The sequence below is a fragment of the Pollicipes pollicipes genome, unplaced genomic scaffold (assembly GCF_011947565.3).
Source record: "Pollicipes pollicipes isolate AB1234 unplaced genomic scaffold, Ppol_2.1 Scaffold_3447;HRSCAF=4054_pilon_pilon_pilon, whole genome shotgun sequence".
NCBI lineage: Eukaryota > Metazoa > Arthropoda > Thecostraca > Pollicipedomorpha > Pollicipedidae > Pollicipes > Pollicipes pollicipes.
Genome location: NW_023596297.1, coordinates 11,645,048 through 11,655,333, shown reverse-complemented (window position 1 = coordinate 11,655,333; position 10,286 = coordinate 11,645,048). Strand labels below are relative to the sequence as shown.

At 53.0% G+C, this 10,286-nt stretch overlaps 1 protein-coding gene across 1 annotated transcript; it reads right to left on the bottom strand.

Moving 5' to 3' along the window:
* Positions 1-243: 243 nt before the first annotated feature.
* LOC119091814 (ER degradation-enhancing alpha-mannosidase-like protein 1) lies at positions 244-9,315 on the bottom strand. Its single transcript, XM_037214702.1, has 11 exons — positions 9,277-9,315; positions 7,333-7,805; positions 6,930-7,106; positions 6,221-6,403; positions 5,612-5,783; positions 4,906-5,105; positions 3,382-3,567; positions 2,761-2,866; positions 1,915-2,085; positions 1,336-1,482; positions 244-820 (listed from the first exon to the last, which is right to left on the bottom strand). Exons 2-11 carry the CDS (start codon positions 7,752-7,754, stop codon positions 728-730), a joined length of 1,857 nt encoding a protein of 618 aa, XP_037070597.1. The 5' UTR covers positions 7,755-7,805; positions 9,277-9,315; the 3' UTR covers positions 244-727.
* Between the last annotated feature and the right edge of the window lie 971 nt (positions 9,316-10,286).

The window sequence follows — 10,286 nt, the reverse complement described above, 5'->3', positions numbered from 1 at the left end:
CCGGAGGCTCACCAGCGCCCAGAGTAGCACCCCATCGCCACGAAGAAGCGCCGCTGTCCTCCCTAGCGGGTGGTCCAATTACGGGACGGTGAAGCCATGTCCATGCCCACAGCATGCAGCAGGCGCCACGGCACGCGGGCGCCGTACCCTCCGCCCCGGCCGGAGGGGGTCGCTCTACGCCACGCACCGCCCAATGATGCTATTGGTAGTTCCACATAGCGCATGTCCGCACAAGACAGGTGGTCAACAAACTGGCGTTTATTTATATGGAATCACATTGAGACAAGGCACTCACCTATTTTTGAGCTGCGGCTTATCCAGACATCGGCTGCTTTGGCAAGCGTCATACATTGCTGAATACTTCTTCCAAGCTTCATGATGGCCGTAACAAGGCTTTCCATTTCAACATTTATCAAAAACAAAATATATAATCTTCTGAATATATCACACACCTCATGTAACGTACGCTGAACTAGTCCTCCGACGACGCCCCACCCCAAGACCACTTCACAGGTAACCAAGCAAACCACCGCCCCCGCGTCGTTTCAATCGATTCGGTTCAACCCTCGTACCACCGGCACGCCCACACAGCCGGCGTCTAGCATCCCCACGCCGACGGGCCCGGGCGCGTTAGCATTACTGCCTGCGCCGCGAGCTACGTCCAGCCAGGCTGGCCACTACCAGGTACTTGGGGCGCCGCCGCCAGGGCGGCCACGGCCAGGTCGTGTCACGTGGCCACGCCTACCGCCTGGAACAGCTGATGCAGGTACGGCTGGCGCAGCGGCAGCGTCAGCTTCCGGTCCGCTGGGATCGCAGCGCACTGCGGCGTCAGACAGGGGCGTGACGTCACCGGGGGCGGGCAAAGGTGTGACGTCACCGTGGGCGAGAGGCGTGACGTCATCAGTAGACAGAGGCGTGACATCACCGGGCGGCGGGCAGAGGTGTGACGTCACCGTGGGCGAGAGGCGCGACGTCATCAGTAGACAGAGGCGTGACATCACCGGATAATGGAGTCGTGCAGCTGCCCCGGTACACGACACGTGACGTCAGAGGATCGTCGGGCAGGGGGGGGGGGGGCGTGAGCGGCTGGTCCGGTGGAGGCACATATACGTCACCGATGTCACTGAACCCTTAGATAGCCGTATTTGGCCGCTGCAGCGCACAGGCGGCGGGGCTCACGCTGCTACCTGTGACGTCGCACGGTCTCCAAGAGGTGGTGCGCCCATTTAATCGGCCAAAAAGCTAAGCTCATTGTAAAAGTGCGTGTTCGAATCTTGCCCCAGACATATTTCACACACGGCTAGAGTCAGCGTTGGGGCGACGGGTACGACTCACAGTATCGGTAACATTGGTCCGAGGCGCGTGCCACGTGGCGTCCCATGACTTCCGGAAGCGTCCATGCTGCAGCGGGAATATGTGCCCCTCCGTAGAAAACAGGTACTTCATCGGATTCCGGTTGATATAGTTGTTTTCGTCAAACAGCTGGAATGAGCAAATATCTCAATCACGTGTTCATATTATATATATATATATATATATATATATGTCATATTATTTGCCATATATATATGGTACATATATATATATATATATATATATATATATATATATATATATATATATATGTATGTCTATCTATCTATCTATCTATCTATATACAGGCAACAGGAGTGCTTTTTCAGCCAGCTCCCACCGCGGCACGTACCGTAAATGTTACCACATTATACCTCACGTGAGTTCATGCCTGCTAAATCAACACAGATTGCAAAACTCATCCAAGCTACGAGCCAGAAAGAGGAGCGCGTGTGAGCAGACAACACGCGCATGCGTATCGTGTGTGCCAGCCTCCACACACCGGGCGCCCTGGAGGGAAGACGGCTGTCGTGCGTGCCGGACCGTTCTGGCGCCACTCACCAGGTAGAGGTATTTGCAGGTCTCGCTGAGGAAGAAGCTCTCCATCCTGTCCTCATGCGACTTGTCGATGACGCTGTGCAGCGTGGCGTAGCCGCAGCGGGCGCGCGCGTGCTGGTTCAAGCTCTCCACCAGCTCCCGACCGACGTGCAGATAGAACGGGTTTTTGGTGGCCTGGGGCGCGCCGTGGGTGTTAACAGGTGCGGGGGAGTCCTGCTATACTCCGCGAAGCGTGAACATCGCGACCACCGGGAGGACCGGTCCGTGACAGTGCAGCCACCCAGGTGTGAGGCGTGTTGGACGCTTAACGGGCTATAGGGAACGGCATTCTGACAGATTGCAAAACATTTCCAATCTCATGTCTCCCATAAACAGCAGCGATCAACTGGCCATCTGACGTGCAAGCTTCCGTCCGTCTCGGTAGCCCAGTCGGCTGAAGCACCCGTTTCCGGTCGGCCCCAACCGTACCGGAGGGATTCCAGTAGTTGCAGTCATTTTAAGCAACTGCTATATGCCCCCGACTGGGATGATCTTTGGCCCGGTGGCAGCAGTCGGGCAATAGGTCAGCTGACGTCACAGGGTGAAGAGACCGCGTTGGACATTGCAGCACGTTAACCTCTCGCCACAAAGTTCCCGCTTAACATGAAATTTCACGACCGCAAGTGGGGCCAGGACTCACGCAACAAGAGCTGCTTGGTGTGGGTTCTAATCTCGGAAATCCATGAACTGCAAGAGGTTCGGGATTAATCTCGCACAAAAATACGAATATAACACTAGCCACCGATAGCCATGCGCCGCTGGAGTCAGGCGTGCGTTCGTGGATGACCTGGCGGCCGTGTGCGCACGTGCCTGGTACAGAAAGTAGGTACTCTCGGCCAGCTCGGGCCGCAGCGGGTAGAACAGCACGTCCGGCTGGCTCCTCTGCCAGTTGAAGCGCTCCGGCAGCGCGCCGTAGCTGAAAACCGCGGCACGCTCAAGGTCACGGCACGAAGCGCAAGCCTCTGGCCCCGCGGCGACCAGCCGCGGGTCGCGGCGGCCGGCGACGGTGGCCAAGGCGGCCCGCCGCCGGCGCCGGGCCGCAGCCGGGGCTGGGGCTCACTCGGACACCGATAGCGAAAGTGTCGGCGGCATCACAGCCTCTTTACGCGGCGGCCGGCGACGGTGGCCGAGGTGGCCCGCCGCCGGCGCCGGGCCGCGGCCGGGGCTGGGGCTCACTCGGACACCGATAGCGAAAGTGTCGGCGGCAGCACAGCACTCTTCACGCGGCGGCCGGTGACCGTGCGACATGGACATGCGCGAAACCTACACCAACTGCATGTTCTCCAACGACACAGACTGACATCCAGTGGGGCTAGTGACTCCATCCAGTGACTCGAGCACTGCAGCAGCACTGCTAGAGACCGGGACGCCGCAGTCGACTACCCCTCATCTGGAGTCCGGCCAACGCCTCCGGCGGTGCAGCGGACTCACCGCTTCCAGATGGCGTAGAAGAGGGCGTGGTGGCAGATGGCCTCCTCCACGTCGCCGGCCAGCAGCTGGACGGCCGGGAAGGCCGCCTGCAGGCTGTCCACCCAGCCCGTCATCGTGTTGCCGTTGGTCATGTCCACGTTGACGTACATCGGGTGGTCGCCGACGCCGCTGTTGCAGCGGGACCTCCTGGCGGCACACGCAGGCGGAGGCGGTGTGCCGACGGCACTCCCAAACCGCGCACATCTCGCGACACGTCTGCACTGAGCTTAGCTTGCTGACGGTATTGACGACGTGACCCGAACGGAACGAGACTGGCCTCGTGAGCATTCTCGACTTGACAGCATGTCAAGCTGGTGTGTCATGGCAAAAAACCGTTTCGCGTTCACACACCATGAAACACATGGAAGGTTACATCTGCTAATGACGAGTCATGGCGAGCCCAGACTTCCCATGGTACAGTGATCTCCAGCATCTTGGCAGCATGCTGGACACATACTATGTCATATTCAGGACAATTTACAACCTACAGCATTTATCACTTATTAATACTAACACCCATGGCATCATCTGCAGGCATCCATCCAACAAACTTGCAGGCATCCATCAATCGGACAGCGTCCAGTGCATCATATTAGAATCCTTTTCCGTCGACCGCGTGACCAGTTTGAAGTCTAGAGGAGTCTCGATAATAGCTAAGGCAATTAGCAGGTGGCGCATGTTTTGAATGGTCAGTGGTCTGCGAGCATCTGCGAACGGCATACCAGTGCTGAGACCTAACAGGGGATACAACATAGCTTTCGTTTTGAAAAGAACAACACTAAAACAAAAACCCCAGCTAGCTTGGATCGCAGCATGCGCCGATATTGCGGTACTTCTAGGTTGTGGAAGAATGGTATACGGCAGCAAATTTGGCCTCTTTCGAGCATTACGCCGCAAGATCCGCTCCCGAGATACCATGCGTTATCTATGGCACGTTATCTCATAGCAGCTGAAGTGATGCCCGATTTATCTGGAATTGGAGCCGGGAAATCAGTCAATCAGCCACACATACAACACCGAGAGAGCCAGGCTCAACGCATCAGGCCTGTAGTCAATGGGGGAGCATGTCCCCTCCCCCGAGTCATGTGCTGCTACACACCAGATACTGCACTGCTGAACTACAGTCCGGTACATATACTGCACTGCTCAACTGCAGTTCGGTACATATACTGCACTGCTCAACTGCAGTCCGGTATATATAATGCACTGCTCAACTGCAGTCCGGTACATATAATGACATGCTCAACTGCAGTCCGGTACATATACTGCACTACCCAACTGCAGTCCGGTACATATACTGCACTACCCAACTGCAGTCCGGTACATATACTGCACTGCTCAACTGCAGCCCGGTACATATGCTGCACTGCTCAACTGCAGTCCGGTTCATGTTCTCAGTAGTTCGGGCAACATTTGACATCTACTCTTCCCTCCCTGCGGGGAATATTTGCTCCCCGCCCTGCACCACAGCACACCAAAACTCACCCCTTCCGCATGAAAATTTTGATTTTCTCGTAGATCTCGTTAAAGCGGCTGTAATCTTCCGCGTCGCCAAACATGATGAACGCCTTGAGGAGATACTCGTAGAAGGAGTCCATGCCGGCGCCGAGCCCGGAAAGTTTGCTGGTCCAGCGCCCGCTGTCCACGTTCACCGTGTTACCTGAGGCAGAGGTGATCGGCCAGGTCTGGGTGCACCACCGATCAGAGCACCATGTCAATTGTCAGAGCCGATGGCATGCACGCAAGCTTTGTTCCAGGACGATTTTCAGTTGTGGTGTGCCTCGTGATTTAGTGTTTGGTGCCATGCATATGGTATATTAAAAGCACCGATGGCTAACCTTGGCGCCGGTCCCAGTAATTCTCAGCTCATCTGGCATCTAGGTGCACCGCCATCAAATCCCTACCCCAACCTGACCCGTACTTCTACCTTTACAAAGGTTTGACTCCGATTTCCAGATCTAATGACGTCTCAAAGAACTCCACCTTACAAGAAGATTGTATCACGGATCCTGAGGCCAACCGCCCACAGACTCCCTCCCACCGCCCAGCCACACAACCACACAACCACTGATCACACAACTGCCCACTCAGGCCCAGTGACTCCCCGGCGGACATTCCGGTCCACCAACACAAACCTCGATCCCGGCCCCGGCGCGCCCGCCGATCTATCGACGCAGGACAGTGAGCTGACCTGTAGACCGGTGACCTGTGACCTCAGGCCCCAGAGGATGTCGACGGCGCGGCGAGCGCGCATCTCATACACGGGGTCACCCAGCAGACGGCTGAGCAGGCCGAACTCCAGCACCAGCGAGCCGGCGCCGGATGAGCAGGTCTCGCGCACCCCGTCAACGGGCACGCCCAGCCTGGCGGCGTGGATCACGTCAGTTCGGCCCGCACCCGGCCACCCCCGTGCGGGCAACCGGAGGCTAATGCGGTCATTGCTTGGCAAGTTCGTCTCATGGGGATCTCGCGATGCAAGAAAGCGTCACGTGAGTATTGGCTACGCCAGAGTGCGGGCGGCTGGTACCTGAGGACAGGCGGTTGGTACCCGAGGATAGGCGGCTGGTACCTGAGGACAGGCGGTTGGTACCTGAGGATAGGCGGCTGGTACCTGAGGACAGGCGGCTAGTATCTGAGGACGGGCGGCTGGCACTGAATGACGGGCGGTTGGTACCGGAGGACGGGCGGCTGGTACCCGTGGACGGGTGGCTGGTACCTGAGGGCGGGCAGCTAGTACTCGAGGATCGCCGGCTGGTGCCGGAAAACGGGCAGCTGATACCCGGGGACGGGCAGCTAGTACCTGAGGCTGATCCTGGGGTGCGGCAGCCCGGTGCCTGTCTCCTCGAAGGCGGGCAGCAGGCGGGAGGCCAGGTCATGCGCCAGCTCCAGCAGCTCGCCGTCGTACCAGCCCGGGTCCAGGTCCCCGAACGGCTTCTCCGGGTCGACGATCAGCAGGTGCGCCGACAGTAGCGCGCCCAGCACCCTGCATAGTCGGACCAAATGCGCCACTCCGAATACAGGCGCGATGAGCACAAGACTGCATGTGCCGGCGGTTGTGCAGGCCAACGGCTTACGCGACGGCGTTCACGCTCGGCTACTGGCCTTCGTCTCAAACACGGAACGTCGTGCGTCCAGTCGCGTAATCGTATCGTATGAACGTCGTGCGTCCAGTCGCGCAATCGAACCGTATGAACATCGTGCGTCCAGTCACGCAATCGTACCGCACGAATGTCGTGCGTCCAGTAGCGTAATCGCATCGTATGAACGTCGTGCGTCCAGTCGCGTAATCGTACCGTATGAACGTCGTGTGTCCAGTCGCGTAATCGTACCGTATGAACGTCGTGCGTCCAGTCGCGTAATCGCACCGTATGAACGTCGTGCGTCCAATCACGTAATCGCACCGTATAAACGTCGTGCGTCGAGTCGCGTGATCGTACCGTATGAACGTCGTGCGTCCAGTCGCGTAATCGCACCGCATGAACGTCGTGCGTTGAGTCGCGTAATCGTACCGTATGTTTGACTCGAACACTTGCACGGTCGAGTTCTTGTGGAATGAGAGGTTTTTGATGACCAGCTGCGCGGCCCGGCGGAACTCTGAAGCGTTGCCGATCACCGCCAGCGTGTCCAAGGCGTCCACCAGCGTCAGCGAGAAGTCACCCAGCACATCGTTTATGTTCAAGTTGGAACTGGAATTGAGAAATACGTTCCAACTGACTGGGCCACATATTACAGGCGTTGACATGCTGTGTGTCACTTGATGTCAGCTGGGAAAATTGTATTTCGTGAACGTAATTCCGTTTCGTAATTGTATCTTGTGAACAGTCAGCTCTGCACACACACACAGACACACTTCTGAAACGACAGCTTCCTCGTTTAGGCATTTCTTACTGGTCACTTGTGTGATGTACTTACGGATTCTCGACGTCTGGGCCTCTCCCATTGCAGTCAATGGGATTGAGTTCATCCTCAGGATATGCATATTTCATGTAGTTGTCATACCCAAAATAAAACATTTTGCGAGTTTCTTCTTGCATCTGGCTTTTTACATCTTCATGGAAGTGCATGTAGTTAGAAGTGCTCTGTGACACTGAGACTGCACTCTCAAACAAGCCTTTTGAACTCATGAGTGATTGGCTCAAGTCCAACATTGATCTAAACAGCTGTGATGGGCTTTTCACTGCCAATGTCTCTCCAGTTTTGGAAAGAGACATAATGGCCAAGACTATGACCAATATGGCATGTCTTATGCACTTGCATCTACCAAAATGCATAAAATGAAGGCCATACACCAATGGCCTTTTTCTTGATGTTTCATGCTGATATTTTTTCTGCATGGCTGTGTATTCCAACCTGTTGTTGATTTAATACATGACCTGAAAAATTTCCTGCAACACAAAGACACATGGATTAATCAGAGTGAAGCATATGAACTGGTTGCACTAGCATAAAAAACTGTGACAAATTACAGAGAATTGGTAAATATGATGCAACATTGTAGTGTTGGGGTTTGCAGTGCATCCTGTGAAAGTTTCCTGGGCAAAATAACAGCTGAATTAACAAATTAAATTGACCTAGGGTCAGGTATGAAGGGCACATGAAGGCCAAAACCAACCTAGTTTATTACTCTAGAGCTTGTTGTATGAGGTGGTTTATGGCACTCATTTTGAATTTAATAACAACAGGCACCACATTATAAATCTTCCATGGGCAGACCTCAATGTCAGAAAACTTCCCTGACCTCAAACAGCCATGTCAACATTTCCTCCTAGGAACATACTGCCTGGGGTACTACTTGATATTTGCACAAATGCAAAAATCACAGCACCATTGACCTGTTGCTGAGAGCAGGGTCTAGGTTCACCATGGTTGCATGAGATGATCTGAGGGCATTTAGGACATTTATCTGGAGTTTGACCATTTTGACCTCTTTTGACCTAATGATCATGACCTAAGAACCTCAAGTTTTAACACAAATGAGTTCAGACACAGACCAACATGTCCTATAAATTTATTTCTCTAGCTCTCTTCATTACTGAGATCTAATGGGTATAAAACTGCCCGCCCACCCCCCCCCCCCACACCCAGGCAAAGGGTATTTAACCAGCCACCTAGGCATTTGCTAACATGCTTCAACAAGTCCCTATATAAAATATGCCTCACACAATGCACAGATTGACCTTTTCATCAATCTATTTTAGATTGACTGATGATGATGATGATGATAATGATGATGATGAGATATTAGATTATATTTATCAATAGATTGCATAATTAAGTTTGAACTCAGATTATCATCTAAAAAGAGCTCACTGTATATACCACTGAACCAACATGAACCTAGCTAACATAGCCAACTTGAGTTACTAAACTTAGCATGTTTTTGCACCAGCAATTTATGCAGATGGACACAGATGCATAACACAAAATGTGTTGCACAGTCACCCTGGGCTTGGACTGATCCTTTTTGGTCAGTCCCCAGTCTAATTTTCTATGTTGTTTGGCTCCAGTAATGCACATGGAACTCGCCATCAGCACCTTTCAACAGAGCCAAAAATGTTTCCCTTAGGTCACAAATGCATCAAAATGGTAGCTAGCATAACTGCCATCCAGTAAATGACATCAAAGCATGCTGAAGCAATTAGCATGTAATAACTGCTGTCAGGCAGGCACCTCATTCTGTTTTTTTACATGAGGGAAAGATGTACAATAAGTCATCAAAAAATTGCTAATATTTTCTCCACAGTAAAGAGATATGGGGCCTTTCCAAACTCAGGCCTGGCAGGAAACAATTATGTTAACATTCATACTAGCATTGCCAAGAACGTAGCGATGGTTAAAAGCGACCATAATACCGACTGTCTTAGACATGCTGTTTGCTATTTCGCTACCCACACACCCCAGTTTAGCGCTACGTGCCCCGCCAGCGTCAGTGCGTCGTATTCGAAGCAGGTCTTGCATAAATGACGACAGACGGACCCAATCAACAGCTGACAAAGCTGACGTGCAACGAATGATGTACGGGAAATTTTAGTTCTAGGAAGATTAAGTTGCTTGGCAGGTGTGCTCATTTAAGAAGAAACCACATGCATGTAATTTAAAACTGGCATTTCATCCATGAAATATCACCATTCAATATTTAACATTCAAGGCCCCCAATTAAGTCGTCATTGCCATGGCAACGAGATTGCATCGGCGACGCGGTTGTGTCCTGTGCACGTTTTCCGTTGGTGATATTGGTCCGCCCGTGGAGACCGAGTGGATATAAGTGGAAAATCCCGCGAATCTGCTAAACCGTCGACAACGCCAACGAACGAAACTGGATTTGTTGATCCATCTTGTTGCAGTTGGCGCCCTCAGTGAGCTGCTCCCTGCGCCCGCATACATTTTCGGCTCTCGGTTAAGTACGGGATGGTGCGACACGAGCTTGACGGGGTATAGACACACGGAAAATGTCGTGCCGCAAAGCAGAAAATATTTGCAATCTTATCCCACAAAAACCGCCGCCGCCACCAAAGTTACTGAAACACGTTTCAAAATTCCACGGGCAGACAAAACAAGAAATTATTGACAGCCAGAGGCCCCATGCACATTTCGGCTACCAGCATTACAAAGCTCCTGATCCATGTAATTACCTCAGGAAGCAATCGAAAAAACCAATGACATCTCCACCAAAACCTCAAAGACACAGACTGATATCTCTTGCGAAGGTGGATGACCATACTCCCATTTCACTGAAGGAACTCAAGGTTGAGCATAAGGACTTCCTTACCAACAACAAAAAGGAAGCCAAAGAAGCCCAAAACATACATGTTCCTGAACGGAAATATGTTGACACAAAAGGAGGCGATAAGCACACACTAGAGCCA

Excerpts from the sequence above, each read along its gene's own strand:
- LOC119091814 (XM_037214702.1), bottom strand. The coding sequence starts at position 7,754 with ATGCAGAAAAAATATCAGCATGAAACATCAAGAAAAAGGCCATTGGTG. Across the intron at positions 6,404-6,929 it reads GTGTTCGAGTCAAACATACG|GGTGCTGGGCGCGCTACTGT; the intron begins GTACGATTACGC and ends CCGACTATGCAG. Across the intron at positions 1,483-1,914 it reads CCTGCAAATACCTCTACCTG|CTGTTTGACGAAAACAACTA; the intron begins GTGAGTGGCGCC and ends TGCTCATTCCAG.